A 27,345-nucleotide genomic window follows, 5' to 3' on the forward strand; every position below is an offset into this window, starting at 1 on the left:
GATAGGCTTGCAGTCTTGCATTCGAAAATGCTCAAGTTGCCCAATGTACTTAAGAGTAATGCAAAATAGTGCCCCCTCAAGTGTGGTAAACTGCATGCCAAAATAGTAGTGCAAGTGGCCAAGATCTATCACATCAAAAGCATGCTACAATTCAGCTTCTAAGGCTGAAATATGTCTCTTATGAGGTCCACTCAATAACATGTCATCCACATAAAGAATAAGAATCAAGAGGCTATTCCCATCTTTGCAAACATAAAGTGTGCTTTCAATGTGTGAAATTACTGAAGCCAAGAGCAATTGAGTATGCATGTATCTTCTTATACCATGCCCTAGGTGCCTACTTTAAATCATAGAGGGCCTTATGCAAATGGCACACTTTGCTTTCTCACCCTTTCTCAAGAAAGCTAGGAGATTGAGTGACATGCACATCCTCACGAAGATCACCATTCAAAAAAGTAGTCTTCACATCCAACAAACATACATGCCAATCATAATAAGCAGCAAAAGTAATGACACTGCGAATGGTGGTCATACATGAAATGGGCACAATTGTCTGATCATAGTCAACCCAATGTTGTTGGGCATACCTTTTGGCAACAAGATGTGCCTTGTAGCGTTCAATGCTACCATCAGATCTATGTTTTAAGTTGTAAGCCCACTTTTAAAAACATGGTAAACTCACCATTATAATATTTGCTTATTTTTTAACTTAACCATTCAAGAAAATAGAATGAGTGAATACTTGAATATGACAATTACTTAGAAAATTGTAGCCATGGACACATTTAAAAATTTGAGACAAGCTGAGGGTTGAAGATGGGCAACAAACATCCCACGCCCCTTTTACTCCCTTCACCCTAGGGTAGCCTCCGAAGAAATGTACTTTTGCTCAACCCAAGTTCCTTAGGAAATGAGCAAGAATGAGCTCAATACAATCAATCTAAGAATGAGGACGAGGATTTCTCACACTCACAAGATCATGCAAAAGACGAACATGCACACATGCATCACACACATAAACTAACCATGTAATAACAAAAACTAATTTCTTTACAAGATTGATGATACAGTGATATGGATTTCTTCTCAATCTTGTAAATGGAAAAACAACTCAAAAAAGTGTCTCTAATGTGTTTATCGGTCTGTTGTTCTATAAAAAAACAATGAGAGAAGGGCAAAGGAGTGGAGGATGATGATGGACATAGGCATCTCCTATGGACACCAAGAATTACCCATGAAACAGCATAGGCATCTCCTATGGACACCAAGAATGATTCACAAGCCTGTCTTGGGTATATAGCCAGTCTGTTTTCTGATGCATTTTTCCAAAGTAGCTTGTGTCCCCACACCCCCCGGATTTGGGATTGGGAGGAACCTCAATTATCTAGAATCTATTAGCTGATATTACAATATTGCTGCTACTACCTTGACCTCAAGCTATGATCCCTGCGGCTGTTTCTGCCTTGGATCAGGCCTGCCTTTGATGACTAGCCAGCCATGTTATGTCATGTTGAGACATGTCCTTGTTCAAATATCTGTATACTAATGCATCATACTAAACTGGAATCGTGATTGTAAAACAAACAATACCAGAATTCAATTCAGAAATCTGCCTGGTGCATGGTGAATCAAAAAGCAGGTTGCACAACAACCACTATTTAGTTGTTTCTTTACCACATTAAGCATGTTCAAGATAATCAGGATCCCTTGCTACATGTAATGGATGCCAATCCCCCAAGTGATTGATTATTGACATATGTCAGATAATACAATACCCCTCAATAATTTCTATAAACAGGATTTAGAAGTTTAATGAGGGATCGCTCACTTGCAAGAGCATCCTGCACACGATTTCGATAGTCCACACGAATTGGAGGTAAAAACTGGTCTTTCACAAAATTCTCAACAAAACTTTGAAGCCCGTCATTCCTGTAAGCACAGTTACAGGTTGCCATGATGTTTGTTGACAACAAAAGTACCAGATCAATACTGGAAACCAATCAGATATGAACATACCCCAGTTGTGCATACTTTGGAGGAAGAAGCTGCATCACGTTATCTGTAAACTATGCAAGCAAAAGAAATTAAAGAAAAGCTCTATTGCAAAATTATATATGTAAATCCAGATAAACTTATGTCACCATGTGAGCCCTACATACAGATACAATAAGTCAGTTGGATCAAATACCTTCTTTGATCCTTGAAATCAATAAATTGGCATTACAAAAATGAATATACCTGAAGAATTGGCTTGTAGGCTGCTGCAATTAGGTAAATTCCCCTTTCGGGAAGTACTGCACCAGTTCCATAGCCCTCTTGGGCACCAGCTGCATTTCTCCTACTGTGAAATTGGCGAATACTATCTCCACCTACAGTTGCACAACAAACGCAACCCATGATAGAAATTGATTTGAGATAGAAAAAGAGAAACTAATAGTTACTACCACAAGACATTTTATCTTTTTGAAAAAAAGCTAATATGTGAAAGATAGTCAAAATTTAATAAAAAATTCATTGCATACATTTCCAAATGAAGAGCTTATATAACTTTTGCTTCACTTGCAACATACCTTAATCCTATTGCAATTAGCAAAAAACTAGGCAAACACATACCTGTTGTTGAGAAGACAGTGTCAGTGAACCTAAAAGCAAAAGATAATCCTTCTTCCAAAGCCCCATTGCTGCTGCATTTAGAATAAAGAATAAGACAGCAAGCCACATCCCATAGATCATATTTAAATATTTTCATAATTCACAAGAAGAAGAATGCTCCGCTCACACATGTATTTGACTTTGTACAAAGAATTCTTCTTGTAATTTGCATCAAAAAGGCTTTTTGAGTAAAATTAATGTCCTTATTGCTTGAGAGACAATCCTTTGATGTGAAAACAATCTCAATATAAGAGATAGAGCCAAAAGAGAGGACTCAGAAAATGAGGAGGTCCAGCGCTAGAGAAATGAAATGAAATGATGTATTAACGTCCACAAAAGGCCAAAATGACCTATGAGACCATGAGTTACAATCATGTGTATGATGGTACAACTCTCTAGGCAAAATATGTATGTAGCACAAAGCAAAATAAGAAAGGAAACTGACTATAGCTGTGTGTAAAACACAAAGCTCTATCTAGTAACAATGAGCTCCAAATGGTGCAGTCTCATGTGGGTATGGAGGACCTAGCTCTAGCCCGAGCAATAATCCCCTGTATCCACCTATGAAGGTGTCGTCGGTGTCTATGCCGAGGCCTAGGACGTCTAGATTGGCTAAGCTAAGCAGCTCAATTAATTAGTACTCCTTGTCTGTGTGTGGATTGTGGTGGTGAGAGAGGCTCTTGTGTGGACTGTGGCTGTAACTGTATTGAAGTCTTCTGAGTCTCCTTTGAAAAGACGTTTGTGAGCTACCTATGTGGCCTCTGTGAAGGGCCTCGATGTCTTAGGGCAGCTGTACTCCTGAGGTGCATGTCACGAAGCCGTCGTATCTCAAGAAGATAGAGGCCAAGGCATTGCTGATCGGTAAAATCCATGACTCTGGATAGTGGTCCAAATCTGTCTCTAAAGAGACAGTGGAAATGGCCATGGACCTCATAATACACTGGGCAGCGGCAAATACAATGCTCCTCTGTCTCTGGCTCTAATTGGAGAGAGAGAGAGAGAGAGAGAGAAGGAGAGAGAGAGAGAGTTATTTAACGTCTTGTAGATACCAAATCTAATCTAACGGATAAATCAAGTACATCAATCATCATTTATACATTCCACTTCAAGTGCCAAAAGGCGTAGTCAGTTGGAAAACTAAAGAAGAAAAAGTAATATTAAAATCTAAAATCAACCTATCCTTATAGTACAGGAGTACAGTATATCAAATGATCCATCGAGGCATTTTAGATAGTCGCTTCCTTTCTCCTTTGGATGTATGGAACTCCGCAATGATGGCTCTACCTTGTCAATAGTCTGCCAAATTTCCTTGTCTTCAAGCTTATTGTAAATTCGCCAATTCTTGATTCATATTTTTTAGTTGGGTGGATGTGCACTTGGTTCCTTCCAAGGATCGGGTTGCATATTACCTTATCTTATCTTGCATTGTTGTGTATCATAATACTAAATGCTTTCCTTTTGACTCTAATTGAGGAATCTTCAATATTGATGAAGGGAATGGCCCTAAAAACCTTTTTTTGTATTATTTCATGTTCGAGAACAAACATGTCTTTCTCTATCTCTTTATCTTCCAAGACCTCAACCTTATCCCATTCTTCATCCAAGCCCCCTACTCCAATTTCCTTGGTTGTTTTTCTTCAATTAATGTTATGACTTCTTTTACTAGAATATCTTTCTATGGCTCAGATAGTTGTACTCGATGGTGTGAAGATATGCTAGGGTTTGCATTGAGGAAATACAGAAAGTATGACCATGATTGAAACACAAGACTCAAAACTGAAAACATAAAACACACAAACACAAATAGGGAAGAGAGGGAACTTTGAGACTTGGATAGTGATGTGCAAAACTCAAATCCAAAACTGAAAATACAAAACACACAAACACAAATAGAGAAGAGAGGAAACTTTGAAGTAAATAAATGGATGTTGTAAATGAAGGAAAGAATGTACAACATGCTCAAAGGCATATCAGTCCAACAATCGGTGGCTATCGTGGGATAGGCTGAGGGAGGCCTCAATGTGTATCATCCACTGAAGATGGATCCCAAATACAATAGCCACCATTCGGAGCAGAGGTTGATGAAGAAAAATGTTGAAAACAAAAAATGACCTAATGTAGATTATGGAAGTTGAGCATCGGCAGCAGTGGAAGTCTGGGCTACAACTCTAGACCATGTAGCAAGAGTCACTAGGGGCTAGACAACTAGGGGAAGAGGAAGTGATGCCTGAAACTTGCAAGACAAGGATTAGGAAAAATGGTAGGCAGCCTATCTATTTGTAGATATAGAAGGACCCTCCCACATTAGGGTTTTGCATGAGGGACATAGAAACTCTCTAGAACCACTGCATTCAATGAAACTTTTGGAAATTTACTGTTTTGGGGCTGTTTTAAAGAGCTAATCAGTACAAATGGAATTTTTTAGTTTAATGGATGGATGGTCTCATCTTCATTTTTCTTTTGCTATCTAATGTGTTCCTCCAATGATTGAACTTTCCTCTTTATCTTTGTAAGCTCCTCCTTTAGCATTTTGTTTTCTTATTGTAGCTAGTGAACCATATCCAAAAGGTATCACTCCCGTAGAGAAAGCCTAATGTGGCTCGCTTTGATGGGGTGGAGTCCAATACTGCTAGGCGACTGAAAGATGAAGAAAAAATCCTAGAAGAATACAGTCCGACACTCAAAGGGCACGAGATCCTTTTTTGCCTCCCAGCCTTGCCTAGTTATTGCTAGCCACTCGCATCATAATCCGATTGCCAGCCGTCATTTGTTGGTGAGTCCTACTATTCCTGGACTCTCTTTAATTCTAGGCTCCCCTAAACATTGTTCGGGCGCCCAAGGCCCCGGACGGCCATCCCTCATGCCTGTTTCCCGTAATTTACCTTATAAATATAACAAATACCTTGAAGAAGCTTGGTTTGGCTGCTATCTTCATGTGTGGATGGGGTGATAAATAAAACCGGGGGGCTGTTAGTCCTATGGTGCCCTGGCCATCTGAGGGACAACTGTCACAGGGACATGAAAATTTTGAGATGCTTTACTCTTGCAAGGTCATTAAGCATGTGTTGCACATGGCAGTTATTTCATGGTAACAGGCCAAGAACCCTAAGGTTGCAGAGGGTGTGAAAGGCAAAAGTTGTAACAAGTTATGCTAACGAGGTTTTGGTTATTAGTTGGTGTTAGTTTTGACCCAGAACGGCGGTTGTTTGTTCATTAAGTGTCAACGGTGACCCTAGGGACTAGCCATTAAATAATTAATTAACGCTAGTCTAAGGCTCAACAAAGGCTGGGGACACTTCGGGCTGCAAATGGCGTAGCTAATTTATTTACGGATGGGCACATTTAATTCTTGGCATGGTCAGAAGGGCTGAATCTAATTTTCAAAATTAACTAATTCTGAAAATTAATTTAATGGCAGAATAATGCTGAAAAATGGGTTTAGAAAGCTATCACTTGGCATAAATACCCATGCAATTGAGAAAAACGTTTCTCAGGCTGGTTTGAGCTATTTACTGCATTCAGCTTGCAAAAGAGAGGAAAGAGATACTATTAGTGATCTGATTTGCAGCCATTGGAGAACCTTTTAGGCCAGCCAGAAGTAAGAGAAGACCATTCAAGAGCACGCGACAATAGTTTGAGCCTTCCCAAGTGCAGGGACAACAGCCTTCAGCTAGCGATAGCATTTATTGCCCTCCCGGCACCAAGCAACTGCATTAAATGCAGTTTGGCATAGGCAGCAATCAAATCTGAGCTCTTTCTCGTGTGGAAAATGAGTGAATTCTCTCTCATCATTTTTCCTCACCTTCTCTCAAAAGATTTCAGCATTTCCCAGCCATTCACAGCATACCTTAGCCTAAGTTGTTGGACAGCAGGGAGACTTCTGTTGTAAACCCCTAATTTCTGCTAGAATTAGGGTTAAGCAACCACCTAAACACCCGTGCTATTAGTCAAAGGCAAGGTACACTGAAGTGAGCACATGAGAGTCATGGAATTGAAAGGGATTTCAAATGCCAGCCCATCCGTTGTGAATTTGGGCCAAAATTAGGCTAGTTGGGGTTCTATTAGAGCATGTCTTGGGTGAAATTCAAGAAGGAATTGGCCTACTTTGTTTGCAAAATATTGATACAACAAAGGGCTCTTGGTGTGAGAACGGGAGTCCATCGAAGCTCAGCTGAGACTGGAGTAATGCAATAGACTGAAGTTTGAGGTGCAAATACAAAGTACAACCATTAAACATTAGGGTTATAAGAGGGTGTTCACACCCGAAGTGTGTGAAACGCAATAAGTGCCCGAAATTGTGTAACATAGGCACATAAAATAAAGGGAATAAATCTCGGGGAAAAAACCTCTCGTACGGAAAGTAAAAAGTGCCGCACTATCCTACTAAAGATCACAGACACTCCTCTGTGAGCGCAGGCGTGAGTAAAACCCAACAAACCTCCCTAGAGTGAAGAGTGATCAAAATACAAGGGTCATCCGCCACCAAAGAAGATCAAATTTAAAGCATTATGAAATGCTCCAAATTTGTCACGAGGGAGAGCTTTGCTAAAGATGTTTACCACTTTACTGGTGGTAGGAGAATAGACAAGGCTGATATCTCTTGCATGTAGCCTCTCTCTAACAAAGTGATAATGGATCTCAATGTATTTCGTGCGTGCATGAAACACGGGGTTCCGTGCCACTGCAATGGCACTCTAACTATCAATGAGAGTAGGCTCTGTGAGACAGATACATCCAAATCAGCTAGCAAGTGTCTAAGCTATACACATTCAACTGTGGTAATGAAAACTGCCTTGTATTCAGCTTCAAACGATGATGTGGCAACAGTGGATTGTTTCTATTGGGAATAAAAGCCTTGTGCCTTTAAATGTGCTCGGGTGTGAACGCACCCTTAGCACTTGTACTTGCACATATATATATATATATCTAAAAACTTAAAGATACACACTCATTATTGTACCTAAAAACGTGCTCACTCTCTACTCTGCTCGCTCTCGCACTCTCTATGTCTCTCACTGCGCGCAGGACAGTCTGTCTCGATTGTCATGTTGAATCGGTCCCTACAAACTAGTATCAAAGCCAATGGCTCACTCAAGCTATTGAGAGGTACAGGCGACACGCAGAGTCTCGTGTAACAGTCTTGTGGACAGTTGAGGAGCAGGCGAATGGGCAGTAGCAGGCATGAAGGGCTGCAGGCATAGTCAACAGGCGACAGGTTAGAGACCAGGCGACATCGGAAGCAGCAGTCGTTTGGATTTTGCGTGACCAACGAGACGGCGCTTGGGTAGGCGACGTGACGCCTGACGTCGACGTGGGTCAACAGACCCCGTCATGTTCCAATATTTTTCTCTTTTTTTTCAAAGAAAAATTCAGATTCTACCCCTTTCTTGACGATTTCACGTGTGCAACCACAAAGTCTCAGATCTGTGCAAAATTGGCCCAGAAATTTGGGGCCTTTCCCAAATTTGGGGATCTCAAAACAAAATTGGACAATCTGACTCAAAAATTGCAAAGTCGGTGCACATTTGGCCAGGAATTTTGGGGCTTTTCACATTTTAGTAAAATCCTTTCAATTTCATTGAAATTAATGCACGCAGGACTTGGAAAATTTGGGGATTTGTTCGAATTTGGTGTGAGCCAGATGCAACAGTGATATATGTCTCAAAAATTGCAGAAATGTATGACATTTTGTCCCCGACATTTGGCGCTTTGAATGCACATGCACAAATTGGGCTGAAATTAACCCAATTTCTCGACATTGAGGCACATTGGACCCTGTGCAATTTGGGGCTTTTGCAATTTCGGCAAAATTTGTGCCGCATTTGGTCATTATTGTACATGCAGGTTGAATTCCACGCAATTTGGACATCAACACTTGGTAAAATTTGGGGGTTTTGCTTTAATTGCTTTATTTTGGCAAAATTGGACTGTCCTATGCATGACAGAGGAAATGCAGATGTGTGTTTGACACTTTGAGCACAAAATTTTGGGGCTTTTGACCGTTCGTGTCAAATTTTATACTCGTGGGTACATATACAACAGAAATTGCAACTCAAATTTTGGGATTTCTCATATAATGTGATGCACATGCCTTGGAACAGCTGTAATCAGTTGGATAATGCTGTAGCACATGGTTTGGTGCTTCTGAAAATTTAATTACAGATCTGAAATCTGTACTTCTGTGTGGTCATTTATTGCTGATTGGTACTTGTTTGTACCTGGTCACTCGGGTGACAGTTTGAGCCTGCATTTGCTGGTTTTTTTGTCACATTTGGGCTGAAAATCATGGCTGGCAGTAATGACAGCAGTAATCTGATGCACATAAACAAGCTTGAAGGCGCACATAATTTTCCAATGTGGCAAAAACAGTGCTACAATATCCTGTTACAAAAGAAGCAGGCAAAGCCAATCAAAACCAAAAGGGCAAAGCTTGCGGACATGGATCAGGACGATTGGGATGAGTTGAATGAGCTTGCACGCTCAACCATAGAGCTATCGATTTATGACGCCTTGCTCTTCAACATTGAAGGTTTGGATTCTGCAGATGCTATATGGACTAGACTGGAAGAACTGTATGCACAGAAGAGTGTTGCAAGCAAAGTGTATTGGTTGAAAAAGCTTATGGATTTGCATATGACAAAAGGTACAGCAATGACTACTCACTTGAGTGAGTTTAACTCCATTTTCAGATAGCTGGTTGCCTTGAAGTTCATCATTGATAAAGAATTTAACGCTACTTTCTTGCTTTGCACTCTATCAAAGAGTCAGGATACATTCAGTACTGCTATGAGCAATTCTAATGCGATCCTTCTATATGCTAATGTAGAGAGTACTCTACTTATGGAAGACATGAATCAGCAGAACAATGCATCCAGCAAGTCTTCCAGTGCTTTGCATACTAGGGGCAGATCATAGCAAAAGGGCAAATATGATGGCAAGGGACGCAGTAAATCACGTGGCAAACATGTTAAATGCCATCATTGTGGCAAGAAGGGTCACTTTAAACGTGACTGCTACAAATGTAAGAAAGAGAAAGGAAAAGGCAAGAAGACAGATGATAGCAAGAAAGAGAAGAAAGACAGTCAGCCTAAGAAGAGTAGTGTCAAAATTGAAGAGGTGAATGTAGTCACTCATGACAGTGGCAGTGGGAGTGACGTACTCTATGTCTCTTCACACTTTCGTACACATGTTTTACTTACAGATACAGATGATGACATGCATACCTGGATTCTTGATTCAGGTACTTCCTTTCATGTCACCCCTCATCATGAATGGTTTTCTGCCTATACAGGGGGTCGACATGGTGTTGTTCATCTTGGGGAAAACTCTACATGTGAGATTGCAAGTATTAGCACTGTGGAGTTACAGTTTCAACATGGCTCTGTCTTTACACTTCAGCATGTACGGCATGTACCTCAGCTCAAGAAGACCTTGATTAGCACAGGGTAGCTAGATGATAAAGGTTTTCATACCACCTTCGGTGATCGAAAATGGAAGACCTGCAAGGGATCTAGGGTTATTGCTAGAGGTTACAAGAGTGATACTTTGTATCCACTTCATGTATCTACTGTGCATGACCAAGTTGTTGCCGTAACCGAGTATGGCCAAGTCGACCAAGTTGTATCTATTGTGCAAGGCCGGTTGGGACACATGAGTCAAACATGAATGAAAGTGTTTTCTCATTTGGGTTACTTGCCTTGTCTTCGCTATGCTGATTTTGAGCATTGTGATCATTGCATATATTGCAAACATGCACAAACGTCACATACAAAGGCTCTTTCTTTGAAATCTTTTCATCTAGAGTTAGTACATTCCGATGTATGTCAAATGCCAGGATTATCATTAGGGGGAAAGAAATATTTTGTCACTTTTGTGGATGATGCTATACGGAAAGTATGGGTTTACCCTATTCGTAGCAAGGATGAAGTGCTTGATAAGTTTAAAAAATTCTTGGCATTGGCTGAAAATTAGACAGATAAGACACTTAAGTGTCTTCGCTCTAACAATGGTAGGGAATATGTGTCCAAGGCCTTTTAGCCATTTTGTGACAGCAAAGGGATAAAGAGGGAGCTCACTGCTCCTCATAATCCGCCCCAAAATGGAGTTGCAGAGCGTATGAATCGGACCATACAAGATAAGGTCCGTACGATACTGACTCATGCTGCATTACCCCATGGTTTTTGGGCAGAGCCTGTTATGACAGCCGTTCACTTGAATAATCAGTCACCAAATAGATCTTTTGGGGGGGGGGGGGGGGGGGGGGAGTTCCCCAAGAAGCGTGGTCGGGCAAGCCACCTTTATATGCTCATCTAAAAGTGTTTGGCTGCGAGGTTTTTCCTAGGATATGGTGACGAGGGTGAAATGGGATATAAATTGTGGGATCCCGAGAAAAGAAAAGTAATACGCAGCAATGACGTTATCTTCCGAGAAGATCGCATACACAAACAACCCGAAAAGACTGAGGAGGTCCGTAAGATTGTATTCCGGGAAAAAATACCTTTTGGAAAGCAAAATGTGCCCGCTGTACAACAACGAATACCTGCTGTAAATGAATTTGCAAATGCACAAAATGATGCTGGAAATGATAAGCCAGCTATTGCCCATGAAAATGAGTCATTACATGTGCAAGAACAGCCAGGACAGCAAGCTGTTCATGCTAATTTGCAAGCTGAAATGCCAGGACAGCATGCTGAAAATGGAAATTTGCACGAACATCCAGCAAACAATGACCATTGGGTTAGGAGATCATCTAGGGCTACTCGACAACCTAACAGATTTGTCCCTGGTATAATTAATGTGGCTGATTATGTCATGTTGACAGACTGTGGTGAACCGTCTTGCTTCAAGGAAGCAATGGACAGACAGGATAGCAAGAAATGGTATAAAGCCATGCTGTCAGAGATGGAATCTCTTGAAAAAAATGGCACTTGGGACTTGGTGCAATTGCCTAAAGGACAAAAAACCCTTCCATACAAATGGGTTTACAAGATGAAGGTTACTTCTGGTTCCTCACCAAAGTACAAAGCAAGATTGGTTGCAAAGGGGTACAAGCAAGAGCATGGAATTGAGTGGATGTAAAGACTGCATTTTTACATGGTGATCTGCATGAGGACATATATATGCAGTAGCCTGAAGGGTTTGTTGAACAAGGGAGAGAAAAGATGGTATGTAAACTCAAAAGGAGTTTGTGTGGGCTGAAACAAGCACCAAGAGAATGGTATCATAAGTTTGATAAATTCATGCAGTCCCAAGGATTTCATAGAAGTCAAGTGGATCACTCCTTGTACACCAAGAAGGCAGCAGATGGCAGCGTGATTATCTTGGTTTGGTATGTTGATGACATGTTGATTGCTGACAGGGATACTCATGCCTTGGACTCACTGAAGCAAAGTCTTCATGGCAGCTTTGACATGAAGGATCTTAGTGATGCAAATCACATTCTTGGCATGCGAATACTCAGAGAAAGATCCAAAGGCTTACTCTATCTATCTCAGCAAGAGTATATCTCCAAAGTTTTGCAAGGTTTGAATATGGAGGGGAGGAAAACAATCGGGGTCCCATTGCCTCCATATGTGAAACTTAGTGCAGAGGACAGCCCTACATCTGATGATGAGAAGGCTTAAATGGCCAAGATACCATATGTTCAGCTGTTGGCAGTTTGATGTATGCTATGGTTACTACACGTCCTGACATTGCCTTTGCAGTGGGAGTGGTTAGCAGATACATGACAACCCCTGGCAAGAAGCATTGGGATGCAATGAAAGGTATTATGAGATACCTCAAAGGAGTTGTGCATCTGCTTTGGAAAGCAGAAGGTATCTGTTGTTGGCTTTACGGATGCAGACTATGCTGGTCATGCGGACTGCAAGAAGTCCACTTCTGGGTATGTGTTTACTTTCATAGGAGGAGCAGTCTCTTGGATCTCCAGGCTACAGAAGTGTGTTTCCTTGTCTACTATAGAGGCGGAGTATGTGGCTGCCACTAAGGCATGCAAGGAGGCTTTATGGCTTTCACGTCTCTTGGAAGAGCTTGACATCACAAAGTTACATGTTCTCCATTATGATAGTCAGAGTGCTATCATGCTAGCACGGAATCCTGTCTTTCATGCAAAGACAAAGCACATACAGGTGAAGTACCACTTCATTAGAGATGTACTTGATAGCAAAAGCCTTGAGCTTGTCAAAGTGTATATAGATGATAACCCTGCAGACCTTCTCACGAAGGGTCTTTCAGCAGAGCGGTTTGCTCATTGCCAACAGATGATGGGAGTTGGATAGATATATGTATTTCAGCTTTGTACATACCTAGACTTAGCTGATTTTTTTTCTCTCTTCTTAAGGCACATTGCCTTTAGGTGGGAGCAAGTTGGGAATAAAAGCGTCTTGCCTTTAAATGTGCTCGGATGTGAACGCACCCTTAGCACTTGTGCTTAAACATATATATCTATCTTAAAACCTAAAAGTAGACACTTGTTATTGTACCTAAAAACGTACTCACTCTCTACTCTGCTCGCTCTCACACACTGTGTCTCTCACTACGCGTAGGACAGTCTGTCTCGATCATCGTGTTGAATCGGTCCCTACAATTTCTTGCTAAGCCAATAAATGCAAGATGAGCCAAGAAAGAAACAATTGCCACTAGTAGAGTGACGAGAATCATAATCAGCAACCCAATCGAAATCATTGTAAGCATGTAAGTGCAATGGTCCCCCCTTGGCATAAAGCAATCCAAGAGTCCTAGTACCCTGCAAGTAACGGAAAACACGCTTGACAGGTTACCAATGTGACATGTGTGGCTAATACATATATGTGCTTAGGGGGCTGAAACTGCAAATTGTATGTGCGGCCTAGTATTACATAGGTAGATAAGGCATCCAACTGCTAGAGCATATGTGTGTATATCAAACAAGTCACTTTCATCATGCAATGACAGCTTCAGTCCAAGTTCCACTGGTGTACAGACTGGCTTGCAATCCTGTAAGCCAAAACTCTTAAGAAGTTTACCAATGTATCTCAAATGTTACAATCCAATGCCTCTAGCATCATGAATGAACTGAATGCCCAAGTAATAGTGCAAAGGCCCCAAATCTAAACATCTCAAAAGTTTACTGCAAATTTTGTTTGAATGCTGAAATCTGATCAGCATGTGTCTCTGTAAGCAAAAAGGTCATCAACATATAGACAAATGATCAATATGGATCCCCCCTCGTTACATACCTAAAGAGTATACTCTGATGAGCCGTCTATCAACCCTTGGCTGAGTAAAATGACATCAATCTTTGCATACCAAGCTCGAGGACCTTGTTTCAAGCTATATAAAGCCTTTTTGAGCTTATAAACGAAGTGTTCGGATCCCTTTACTACAAAACCAATGGCCTGCTGTACATATACTTCTTGATGAAGTTCCCCATGTAAAAATGCAGTCTTTATATCTAGCCGATGCACAGTCCATCCATAATGGGTAGCCAAAGCAACCATAGACCTGATGCTATTCATATGGGAGATAGGAGCAAATGTCTCCTCATACTCAATGCCTTTTTTGTGTGCATAGCCCTTGGACACAAGACTGGCTTTATATTTCATTCAAGGACGGAGTTAGCGGCTTCCAGGAAGAAAAAGGAGCAGAAGACGAAGTGGGATGCGGACTCCTCCGACAAGTCATCATCTGCCTCAGATTCCGATTCCGATCCTCCGGCCAAGGCAAAGTCCAAGGCACGGAAGGGATCCTCTTCTTCAGATCATGGGAAGGTGCCTAATGGCCCCTTCCTCAGCTGCTTTCTAGTAGTGGTGATGCGGTCATCCTTCATGACTCTCCACTGCCAGAGAGAGAGTGTGAGAGGGTGGTGAGATGGGGCAGCCATGCCTCATCTATATTGCTATACAGATGCACAAGATCCAGAGAGAGACATCCCTGACGCATCGATTGAAGTCTGGCAGATACAAAAATCCTGGAGCTAGGATTTACATCCAGGTTCATGATGGTTACTTGACAGAGAGCGGGTGGCTTTCGTCTGGAGCTCACATGAGGGGACACTTTGGCGGTCTGGCCAAAGCAAGGGCATCCATGGTCATTTATGTGATGCGGCATTGGTGACAGGATAGTCACGTATGCTACATCAGAGGCATTGTTGACAGACATTGAGAGTTGCTATGATCTTCTCTATCTTCAAGAGCTGGTACGATCGACATCGATATCAAGTTCTCTCTGAGGCACCTTGGTGGTGGCTTGTGCACCCACTACTTGGGTATCCATGGTTCTACTCTGGTGGACATTGTTGTATGTACTATGATGTGACCTTATCATTGTATATTGTATTGTATCAGATCACCCATGATCTGAGAGAGGGTGTTAGCAGATTAGTCAGCTCATGGTTGAGTCTCGATTTGTGGTTCAGCAGGCTGGGCACAGAGATTATTTAGGCATTTTATTTGTCACTATTTATGGGGATTTGGCATTATTTGCAGCCAGTCGGCCAACATTTAATGTTGGCCGACTTGTCATATTTTAGGCATTTATTTTGGCCTATATATTGTCTGGCTCCCTCCTCCACTTATTCATATATTCATTCATCACTGGACAGTCCTTGGAGAGAGGGAGTAGGTGCCAGTGCCTCCACAGCCGGTGACTCACTTTGTATCTGTACTGCCTCATGTCTTGGTATATGGATTCCATTTCCCAAGCATACATCTGAGTTCTCATCTGTATTGAGTTATCTCTCTTTTCTTTTGTCTTGTGTTCAGCAGTTTATTTCAGCACATGTTTATGCTTCCATTGTTGCACCACTTCTGACAGGATGAGCCAACAAACAAACAATTACCACTAGTGGAGTGATAAGAATCATAATCACCAATCCAATCACAATCTTTGTAAGCATGTAAGTACATTGATCTCCCCTTGGCATAAAGCAATCCAAGAGTCCTAGTACCCTGCAACTAACGAAAAACACGCTTGAGAGCTTGCCAATGTGACATGTGTGGTTGGTGCATACATCCGCTAAGGGTTGAAACTACAAACTAAATGTCTGGCCTTGTGTTGCATAAGTAAATGAGACATCCAACTACTGGAGCATATGTATGGATATCAAACAAGTCACTGTCATCATGCAAGGATAGCTTGAGTCCAGGTTCCATTGGTGTACAGACAGGCTTCCAATCTTGTAAGCCAAACCTCTCAAGAAGTTTACCAATGTATCTAGACTATCCCTTGATCGTATTGGATACATGTGATTGCATTGCTTCTTTAGCCGTATGAGACATTTACTAGCTTAGGGCCCCTCTAAGCTCCTCACAACGCCTCTGAATTGAGCATCATTAATATTTAGTTGTACTTTCACCACTAAACTCTTTGCTTGAGAAACCAAGTAGCTTATCCACACTTACTAGTGGGCTTTGCCTCTTCTCATCAATAAACATTGTTGGTCTCGGAACAAATCCACATCTCATTAGTTTCAATTTCATGCTTGGAGGTTCAAAGTGTCTCTCTTTGCTTTACAATGGTCACTAGATGGCTACCATACCTTGCAGCTCTGCTTTTTGGACCAATGCCGCAACTTCCTCCTTGCTTGCTTGGCATTGCCCAAGGGGAACATAGAAATCAACCGATGCTTCTCTTGCTTTGTCTTGGTCATTTTTTTCATGACTTCTTCAACAATTGCTCGATAACACCAACAAATTTGACCATATCAAAGCTTCTCATCCTCAACAATTTGAATTCCAATTTCGGCACGAACATGTCCTTGAGTGAGCAAAGTAAATAGCATTTCATCTAGTCCCTTGGAACTCATAACCTTGGCTTGATCCTTTTTTATTGCCTCATATTTTCTGAAGCCTCCATGAGAGATCTCTTAATTGGCTTTAAATGCGTTGGAGCTTCTGACCGAGAAGAACAAGACTTCTGAATCATTGGATTCATTGTGCACTTTGGGCTAGAGTTCGTATTTTGTTGTGAGGCTAAAGCACTAGAGGCTTGTTTCGCAACTGAAGTAACAGTTGGTGTTGTAGTCGAAGGTTGTGACTGTAAGCATTCCACATGAGAATTGAAAGTAGTAACATCAGATTTAGTGGATTGGTCAATCGTGACAGTCGAAGATTGGCCTTGAGAAGTTTGGGAACCATCAGGCTTGATCTAAGGGTTGAGGCCTTGACATTTTCATTGCAAGGTAGACTTGAAGACCACTTGACCGGCTACGTTTGCGACCAAGTCCGTGCATCGTTTTGGATCTAGACAATGTTGCTCATGGGGAGATGCTCAAACATCTATTAAAGATGGCTCTCTTGGTCTGGCCAAGGGGGGTGGTACCTTGCACATTTCCACGACTATAGCTGAAATTTGTGGTTTAGAAGTATATAAATCTGTGTGTGGATGTGCTTGCACAAAGGTCAGGTTTAATGTATGCTACGCTTGTGAGATGTCATAATCAACACGTACTTGCTAAATCCTCTGCTAAGCATTGTTAAAACCAGCAGGCAATAAGCTTCGTTTCCCTTCTGATAACAACAAATCAGTACTGCAAAATCAGCAGAGCATGACGTATCCTCTTTTCCCTTGTGGTTGTATGTGGCTGATGCAGAATAGAACTTTGGTTTCATGAAACCTGGAGAAACACATGTGCACTTTTTTATTTGTAAAACCACTGCTCTTCACGTCAAGACCCACACAGAGAAAAGAAAGTTGCAAGAAGTTATGAAGAATCTGGTTAATCAGACTGCCTCTCCTTGCCATTTCTTCCGCATATTAAGGCTGATCATTCCTGGATACAAAGATTATCAAAGTCGAGATCCTGTTCACTTTTGCAATACACTTCAAGAAATACCTTGAATCCTTCGCGGGTAATTTGGTTGCAAGCCTTGCGGTTTGCACTGCTGCATCCGCTGTAGCAGCATCTGGAGTTGCCCGAAGAATGTCACAAATAAGTTGTTGGCATTCACTCTGCAAAGAAAACAATAAGCTCAAACTTATCTAGCCAAGAAAACAAATGTTTTACACAAAACAGGCAGTGAGCACAACCATCCAATACAAACAACTCTTTTTGGCTATATTCTCACAATTATATGATATGCACATTAGCAACAGATTAATTCTCATAGAGGTATTAAGAGAAACTGTAGATATCAAAAACTCAGCTCCAAGGAATGCATAATATGTTTCTTTTCACATGTTGCAAATCACCCGATATCTAATCCAAGAAAAGAACTTGCAGTAATCGAATAAAAATCTGCCAAACTGATAAAACTTGTTCCAGATATTTTGAGAAAAAACTCTAGGATGTCACTGACTAGGAAGTCTACAGGAAAACACTCTACTAGCAGGGCAATGTGAAATTATATGTGGTATCATCACTGTAGGCTGTTAGCATCTTCGTAAATAAGGTGAGGAAATTCAGCATTTAGCCAACTGTTGTCCACTACTGGAACCAGTCCATGAGACACCTCCAAAGAACTAGCATTCATTTCAGAGGAAAGTGTTTTTACATATTTTGTTGAGATTTATTTTTATTGTTTGTTAAAATATCAAAGATCATTAGCAAGCTTATGGACTAATGGACTAGTAAATATGCCTACAAATTTAATGGAAGCTATGCCATGCAAAAGAAACTGCACAACTACAGTTGATGCTTCTCTTTAGTGATCAAATGACAATGTGGCTTGATTTTATACTTCTGTATATGCAATAAAGAGCCATTCTTGATCCTTTAGAGGAGTCAAGCAAGTTCTATTTCCATCCTATCTGATTGCCTATGCTGCTTCTAACTTAGCTATCATTGAACTGTTTGTAGCTGAGTTTTACTTACTGTCTAGAGCTGTATGATGTAAAAGCTTCATGTGTGGTTCCCTAGGAGGAAAGGGAAAGTTTCCAACTGACTATCCTGATACACTGTTTATCGAATAGTCGCAATTGATTCTCAGTCCCAACAAGAGGGTAAAGCCATTCAGGAGATTGGTCTTTATGATCCGCAGAGGGACAAACCTGTTTAGACATTCCTGCTATCCAATTCTTTTGGAGGGCTCAAACCTATCTAATTTCCATCCTATCACTATAGCTTTGATTAATTTCCATCCTATCTAATTGCCTAAGCTCCTTTAACTTAGATTATCATTTGAACTGTTTGTGCTCCTTCATTGTAGCTTTATTAAAAGTTCTTTAGATTCCCCAATCCTCAAGTCTATCCATTTCTGTGAATTGAGGGACAGGCTGAAATAAAGTCTTGATTGTAGCCCATATGGGTCCGCGATGCAGAGCAGCCACATCTTTGTCAGGCAGGTGGAATGTATGGTCCAACAGGGGGTTGCTTTCCCAACATCATACATACAAGTTTCGGCATTGTCTTGAGGTCCTCAACACTGGTGTCCCTTTCCTATTTGTATCTCCATGTGAAAACATCATTGCATTTCATTAGATTTATTCAAACTTGTAAAAGGGTACTTGGGCAAGTGAACAATTTCCCCCGATGACACTATCCCAATTGGCACTTTGTTGCATGAACAGGTCTCTTTATGCATTACTCCTTTGCAATCACATTGTGGTATACATTGGGCCCTTTCATTGAAATCAACCCTTAAGCAAGCATCCTTCCAAGGTGAAAAGCCATGCATTGTGTAGAATGATTTCCTTTTCCCTTGTCCAATGGAGCATACATGAGCACTCCAACACTCATTCAAGATCCTAAGCATCTACCATGCTACATCTACTACTATTTACATCTTCTATACCTCTATACCAACACCCTTGCTTCTGATTGTGTATTACTACTTTTGTATGAACAAGGGAATCAGTGTCCCACCCACACACCAAAGCAGAGAAAAAAAAAACAAAACAACAGAACCAAAAAATAATAACAAAAACAAAAAACTAAACTAAGTCTTATTCAATTGGGCAACTCAAAAGCATATACCCACCACCTCTCCATGGTAGGTGCTTGGGCAGTCTAGAGTAACACCCTTGGCCCAATGCATTGGACTCTTTTGTGTGGAACCTTTGGATCAAGGCTCAGTTGTCTCTTCACTCACTCAATCTCCCCTTTGTGCCTCAAAGGGGCTGTTTACCAAGACTCGCATCTAATTTATCCTGTTTTTTCAGGAAATTTTCAGCTCATTAAAACAGCCCAAAAAGGCACTTCCCAACTGGTTCTATAAAAGCGACTTGATGTGCATACCACTCTTCATCCATATTTATCCCTTTCCACTACTGCATCCACAATAGTCACCATCATCATCTACCCTCACCATCATCATTTACACCATCCAGGGATGATGCCAGCCATCTGTGTCAGCACTGAAGTGCTGTCACAACCTGTTCGTGGACTCCTCTTTCCTGTCACCAGCTGCCATGTGGCACTCCTCAAGCTGTGTTTTCAGATGTCAGGATCCACAAAATCATCTGCTACAGTCCGAAGGTCTCACAGCCCTGCAGTAACTGCCACAATATCATGTATTGTTTTCCATCATTGGCGACCATCATCAGCGTTGTGTTTGTTGTCTACATCATCTCCAAGCCAGTGTTTTACTGTTTTAGCAGTCTCCAGTCTCTTGAAACGAGCCATCCATCTTCAGAAGGGTGCTAATGACCTGAGTTAAAACTAATTACAACAAGTATAAAATTCACATAACCTGAAATGCAAATGTTACCACTTAATCTTGGACACTAGACACCCGGTTAACCCCCAAATTGGTGTACTTTGTGGCATTTCTTTATATTATATTGCAATGGAAAGAGGTACACTATGATTGCCACAATCTCCTTCACTATCCAATGCCTCTTGCTGTCAATGACCAGAAGCCTTCTTATCGGTTTGCCCCTTGATTCACCCAATGATTGACCTTCAATTGACCATGGGCTGGACAAATCTAAGCCCAAATCTGATTGGGATGAGCTGACCTCTAGGAAACGCTGCAATTGCACAATGTCCAAACACTATTCCAAGCACTAGGTCTTCAATCTTTGAGCGCGGGACCCGAGGTGGCTCCTAAACCCTAATTAATACTGTGAATTAGGGTTTATAGCAATAAACACTCCTGCTGTCCAAAAAAATGGCTGATTTCGACTACAAATGGCTGAGATTTTCTGAGATAATTGAGGAAATGCTGGAGAATGAGTAAGAATGCTGTGGAGAGAAAAGCTTCAGGGTCCCATCACTGCAAACTGATCAAATCAGCTGCTGCCCTGATCAAAGTTGCCCTTGATGCAGCCAGCTGCTGCTTGGAAGCCCAAGAATAGTTGTTGCCTGCCCGAGCTGCTGTCGTCTGAAGCTCTAGGTCTCTCTGGAGCTATTGCCTATAGTTCCAAAGTCCTCAGTTGGCTGCAATAGCTTCCAATCTGCTGATACATCTGTGTGTGTGTGTGTGCGCGCGCGCGCGTGTGTGTGTGTGAAAAGAAATACAAAAGTTAGGGCAAGGTCACTAAAGAGCCCACTTGACATCAAGAAACTAAATAATCTCTGGTGAAATTTTCACCATGCTTCAAATTTGTGCATTCCCCAACGCACATTGGCTTTGGTTGTCAACCATGAGCACTCTACAATTATGAGATGATAAATCTAATTAATTGAAGAAGACTAAAAACTCAAACGTCCTACAAGGTCCCAATCCTCCCAATGACAATCAAAATCTAGGACAAAAAAGGGTTGCTGGTCCTACAAAAGTTCAGAGACCTTGCCCCAAAGATCAAGGTAGCCACAAGGGACCCAAAAGACCCATCCAATAGTGCGAAAAGACATTAGAGTGCCTCGAGGCAAGAGAGTGGGATCAGCCACTGAGATCAATCCAAGGAGAGCCATGCGAATAGACTTAGGTCTCTCCTCCAATTTATCCTCCCAAGAAAGTAGACAACACACTAATAGAATTTCCATTTGCAATGAATTGGCAGTCAGTCTATCCTTTGTTGAATGCCATTCGACCTTGCAAAGGACCATTTTCCGCAAGCACACCAAATGGTTGAGAAGAACTAAAACAAATGTGGAGAACTGAACATCAACATTAAGCAAATGCCACCACAAACCGCGAATCTTCATATTACCATACCAAAGGCCCCAATCCCCAAGGTAAAAACAGTAATAACAATCTAAGGTTGTTGACCAGCACACATCACCTCAAAAAGAGACCAACAAAGGGCTACCATATAGGTTTAAACATCCAATAAGATGGTTCTATGGGGTAGAGTAATTGGCAATGCATGAGATGCAAGAGCTGGGTAAGATCCTTCAAGGCAACATTAGTCCAAGGTAGCACTGGCAAAAGGTAAGTGAGAATGGGGAGCATAATAGTCTATGCCACTTTAAGGTACACAAGAAATGGCCAAGCTTCAAATTTCCAATAAACAAACTTGACTTCCAATTTTCGTGATATCCATTTCAGCAAGAGTCTTGGCTGCACATCTTTCAAACGAGGCCAAGCCTTCTAGTGGAAAATCACATAGAACCTTTCAAGCAGTTGGCTCATGTATCCCTTGAAGATAGCATGACTTAAAAAGGAAGAGTTAAATTGCAAGGGCAGCTTGCCCAAGGGACCCGTGAAAGCATCCACAAGCTGCCTAATCATATCAAGCTATAAAGGAAAATGATCTGATAAAACATATTGCTATAGCACTTACATTTCCAAAATTTCTCGTAAAAAGGAATCCTTATGTATAGCATAGATAGGGTCCAATCAAGACCAAATGGCCGCATGTTGGCTTGAGTGAAAGGTAAACCCTAAAGTCAATGGAGAAAGCCATGACTGCATGGGTCACTATATCTACCCAATTAGTTTCTGACTGGCTACTTCCCCCTGTCGCTATTATTCATTGGCGGGTCTCACATTGTCGGTGGCAACCTACCAACAAGTAAGATCCAGTGTCACACAGGTGGTGACTTGCATTCATGCAGGGTGCAAGGTCACACGCTCCATCTCCAACTCCTCCAATCATAGGCTGTGTGTGTGTGTGTGTGTGTGTGTGTGTGTGTGTGTGTGTGTGTGTGTCCCCGCCCCCAAATGTCCACCAAGCTAGAATGAGCTCTCTCTAGCCTCCAATACTCTTCTCCCCTCTTGCATGGGAAATTTTTGCCAAATGACAACCTCCCTGATCCATGCTCAAAAATTTTCAACCATTCAATTAGTTTAAAGAATTAATTAATTATAAAAATTAACTCAACCCTTTGTCCCTGCCCAATTGACCCTCAAACGGTCATGTGCATTATTTGATCCATGAACCGACATAAATTAATTGATTAATACCTAATTCATAGGGTCACCATTGGCACTTATGGATCAAATAAATGCCCTATGTCCAAACTCACACTAGGTACCATCTATTACCTATGAAGTACAACTTTTGCCTTTGGTACCCACTAACTTCTTAGGATTCTCGATCCCTCATTGTGAAATAAATAATCTACACATCACATGGCACAGCTCACATTTGCATATTCGATAAACAACTTGATCAAATGCTAAGCAAGGCATCATACTTTCATATTCTTGTGACATTCTATATCTTCGCCATACGATTTTCAATCATTTTCTACTCTAACTGGCCCTTGATTGCTAGGTGACATCACCCTTCCACTCCAATCTACTACATTCATATTAGTTTTAGTGGTATATGGCTGCACATGGAATCCTTCCATGGAGGACATCACTTTCTAGCACTCTCCCTCAGCCCACTCCCATGGGAGTCAATAGTTGTTGGGCATCCCTACATAATTGAAACTTGCCACCTAAAGGAATGGGCTCCTCACTTTCGTTCACGTCTCATCAAGCATCTATGTCAATATGATCTTCTTCACTCATTCATATTTAGCATCATTCATTCATCAGATTTTCTTTTCCTTTCTTTTTTTGTTTTGCATTTTTGTCTAAGTTAATTGTGTTTTAGTCATGTTCACACATTTTGCATTTTCTATTTGCAAAACCCTAGCAGATCTTCACAAGCCATTCAAGCATGTAGGGTAACACAGGGAGTAGACATCAACCTCACCTCCCAACAATAAAGCCAAATTGGCTCACACTCGAGCTTGGGAACCGAGAGTATGCCGGTCCAACCTCCTACCATGCCATCCCAGTATGCAGATGCAGCCGCCCAGGATCCAGAGTCCAAGAGTCCTCATGTAAAAGGTGTGAAGAAAACTGCTAGGGTTTGCACTGAGGACACACAGAGTGTACGACCACGACAAAAACACAAAGAGACAGACATAGACACAGATGGCAAAACTCAAACCCTAAACACAAAACTCAAAACTCAAACACAAACGGAAGAAGGGAGAGAGAGAACACAACTCTGAAGTGGATGAATGCTGTAAATGAATGTAAGAGTATACAATGTGCTCAAGGGCAAAGCAATGTCAAAGTGTGACATCCACTGGAGACAGATCCCAAGTCTATGACCAGTAGTCAGAGTGTCTAAGGAGGTAGATTGCTGTAAACGCAAGTGACAGCAGATGTTGATCAACAAACGCAAACAGTAGGAGTGTGTCGATGGCTGGCAACTGTCCCAGACAGCAAACACAAATCTGAAATTGCAGTAGGATGATGAATAGCTAACGTCTAGGCTGCATAGGTGCAAATGCAGGCTGAAACAGTGTCTGATGTGGCTGGCGATAACTAGATGATCAGATCGCAGCAAATGATGATGTCGCCAGCAGCTGATGTCAGCATGGATGAAGGCACCAGCAGCAGGAGCAAACACAGATGGAGTGGCAGCAGTCATGAGGGCTAGACAGTCACGTGGGAGGAGGCTAATGGCTGAAATCTGCACATGTAGTGAGAAACCTGCACAAACGGGATGAATGCTGAATGGAGGCAGCCTGTCTATTCATAGATGCAGAAGGGTGCCCCAAAAATTAGGGTTTTTGGGAGAGCACTAAAACTCTCTCAGACCGCTCCCCTTTTTAGGGTTTGTGTTTTGGGGCTGTTTAAGAGGCTAATCAACAAGTAATGCATGTTTTAGCGCAACAAAAGGTGCCACACAACTAAGCCCTAAGTCCTATTTATAGAACCTAGTGCCCAAACCCTAAAGTGCCTTGAACGCATTTACACTACAAGACCCTTTAGCTAACCCTAAAGTGCCTTGACCATGTTCACATCTCATGAACTCTAGTGGCCAATGTTGTAGGCACCTATGCACATTATTCAAGGATGTAACACTTGAACCAAGTGAAGCTAGTGCTTACACAAATGCAAACACTTGCTTGAATCTCTATTGCATTAGCTATAAATGAAACTCTGCCCTGGCATAAACTTCCCATTGCACTAGGATATCCTATCTCTGCGAGGAGGTGATGCTCATCACAAGAAAATCCATTCATCCTCTAGTAGTTGGTCTCATGAGGCTACGACCTTGATAAAACAAACACCCATCAAAGCCTTCAATATTCCATGAGAGGATTCTCATGGGGAACATCTAAATCTCTCAAACTAGTGTGGTTCCATGGTTCATCAATATCTCCTCTATCTCCTAATATGAACTCTATCTTGCCTCTTGTTTACAATCCCTGAAACTGCATTAGGAGTAGGAAAATCCACAAAGTTCAGGGAATCATTTAAAAGTCATATCCCCCAGTTCCTCCTCTAACTCCTACCCTCTACTAACTGATTGGGAGCTGTGAGCCAAAACTTCTACCCCTCTCTCTCTCTCTCTTGCAAAAGGGAATTCTCCTCTCCTTGCTGAGTGCCAAGGACCTTTGAAGCATGGAATGCATCAAACACTTGCTTTGGAGTCATCATGGCAACAGGTACTAGATGGGGACATACATTGTTGGTACGCATAGGAAAGGACCTGAATTGGGATTCATAGTATATAAATAAATATGCTTCCCCCTCTCCAATACATAGATGAATAGGGTGCTTTTAGCATGCATCATCATGCTATATGACAACAAAGTACCCTAAACTGTATTTTCTCCACCTCACATGACAATTTTATCATCCATCCACAATACATGGATAAGAGACAACCAAAATATGGAGCAGAAACATCCCTAGCAAATGGGCATGCTAGTTATTCCGTCTAGAGACTGAGACTGAGACTGAGGAGCATTACATTCACAACTGCCTCAAGGGAGGATTCACAACCCCTTTTGAGATGGCTTTGGCTCACTCTCTAGGATCATGGAGATCCCAATCACAGATGTCTAGGCCTCTTTCTTCACAGCTCCACAAACATAGGGAGTCCTTGAGGAGCATTACATTCACAAATGCCTCAAGGGAGGATTCACAACCCCTTTTGAGATGGCTTCGGCTCACTCTCTAGGATCATGGAGATTCCAATCACAGATGTCTTGGCCTCTTTCTGCACATCTCCACAAACATAGGGAGTCCTTGTTGAGACAGCCAGCAGCACAAGACACATGAAAGAATAGCAGCCAACAAGCTTCTTCCAATTTGCAGCCACATGGTCCTCATCAGACTCACCTAAAACGAGAGCCCACCCAAGAGGAGTAATATATCAAGCTCTAGACATTTGGTGCAGCAGGTGCCCCTATCCATGAAGCCCTCAGCTATGATCAACATACCATAGCAGGTTCCAGGCCCTTATCACCTGCCATAGAAGCCAGCCACCATGTTACATGGACTCAGATAAGCTATTTTCTATGTTACACACACAGCATTACTAGATGGCATCCATCCAATACCAGAATGGCAACCCCCTGCGCCCTCCTTTTGTTGTACTTCCTGGATAGTCAAAGGTGTTGCTTTCAGTTTCACGTCCAGAATATATTATTTGATGAAGGTATCATTCAAGAATATGTATGTAATGTTTTGGATTGGATGGGTCAATTTTAGCCTTGTCAAGGTCCCCCACCCTTCTTGCTCAATCATGGGTACCCTGGTGGTAAGCCATTTATTTCATTAACCCACTGACCCAGGTTCAAATCTCCTTTTTTCTGCACCTATACTGAATGACCATGCAGATGTAGGAGTTGAACCCAAGACCTTCTAATAACCACACATTCAACTTAACCAACTGAGCTACATCCATGTGCTCTCTCTCTCTCTCTCTCTCTCTCTCTCTCTCTCTCTCTCTCTCTCACACACACACAAAAGAACAAAAACAAACATTGTGAATGTGCACATGCACATGCGTGCGTGCGTGCGTGCGTGCGCGCGCGCGCGTGTGTGTGTGTGTGTGTGTGTGTGTGAACGAACATTGTGAATATGCACGTGCACGTGCATGAGTGTGTGTGCACGCATGCGCATGCGCATGTGTGTGTGTGTGTGTGTGTGTGAGTGAAAATCAAATGGGCAAAGAGCCCAATCTGCAGACATACTTGTATGACAGTCAAAGCAAAGGATACGCTATAGCCTCCTGTTGCACGCCCTACATCTGGATCAGTATGCCAGCTTAGCTCCCCATTGGCTCTGTCTGGTATCCCTGCTTGTTCTTGACTGGCAGACTTAGCTTCCATCATCTCCCCAACAATAACATGATGTTCTACAGACTTGCATCAACCATTTGTCATGATAAAATCTTTGTCAAATAGAATAAAATTCCAGTACAATTGTGTGAACAATTAAGCAACATAGTCAGTTACCTAAGATTTGTGAAACCAATCCCAATATACTGTCTAAAAGTTTCTGTGCAGCAGCTTGACCCACACCCATTGGAGCCATTGTGCATGACAAAGCCCCAGTTGTTAATAAAGTTCTGGTTCCATTGGTCCCCCTGGTACAATTCTCATTCTGTAAAAATGTTTATTTTGAAACAAGTCCCACACTCTGCTTC

At 41.8% G+C, this 27,345-nt stretch overlaps 1 protein-coding gene across 3 annotated transcripts in view; it reads right to left on the minus strand.

The window, feature by feature from the left end:
* The window catches only part of SEC8 (subunit of exocyst complex 8), a 177,119-nt gene that overhangs the window by 49,054 nt on the left and 100,720 nt on the right, over positions 1-27,345 (minus strand). For 2 of the 3 annotated variants that reach the window (XM_087666017.1, XM_087666020.1), the window contains exons 10-16: positions 27,155-27,285; positions 26,891-27,054; positions 17,465-17,580; positions 2,614-2,684; positions 2,239-2,369; positions 2,017-2,066; positions 1,829-1,929 (exon numbers count right to left, since the gene is read on the minus strand). In XM_087666017.1, the coding sequence (XP_087522143.1) occupies positions 1,829-1,929; positions 2,017-2,066; positions 2,239-2,369; positions 2,614-2,684; positions 17,465-17,580; positions 26,891-27,054; positions 27,155-27,285 (764 nt within the window). The remainder of the gene's footprint in view (positions 1-1,828; positions 1,930-2,016; positions 2,067-2,238; positions 2,370-2,613; positions 2,685-17,464; positions 17,581-26,890; positions 27,055-27,154; positions 27,286-27,345) is intronic. The other variant, XM_087666018.1, reaches the window with a different exon arrangement.

This window comes from Lygodium microphyllum, chromosome 24, assembly GCF_053477565.2.
Source record: "Lygodium microphyllum isolate KBCC chromosome 24, Lygodium_microphyllum_v1.1.10, whole genome shotgun sequence".
Classification (NCBI taxonomy): domain Eukaryota; kingdom Viridiplantae; phylum Streptophyta; class Polypodiopsida; order Schizaeales; family Lygodiaceae; genus Lygodium; species Lygodium microphyllum.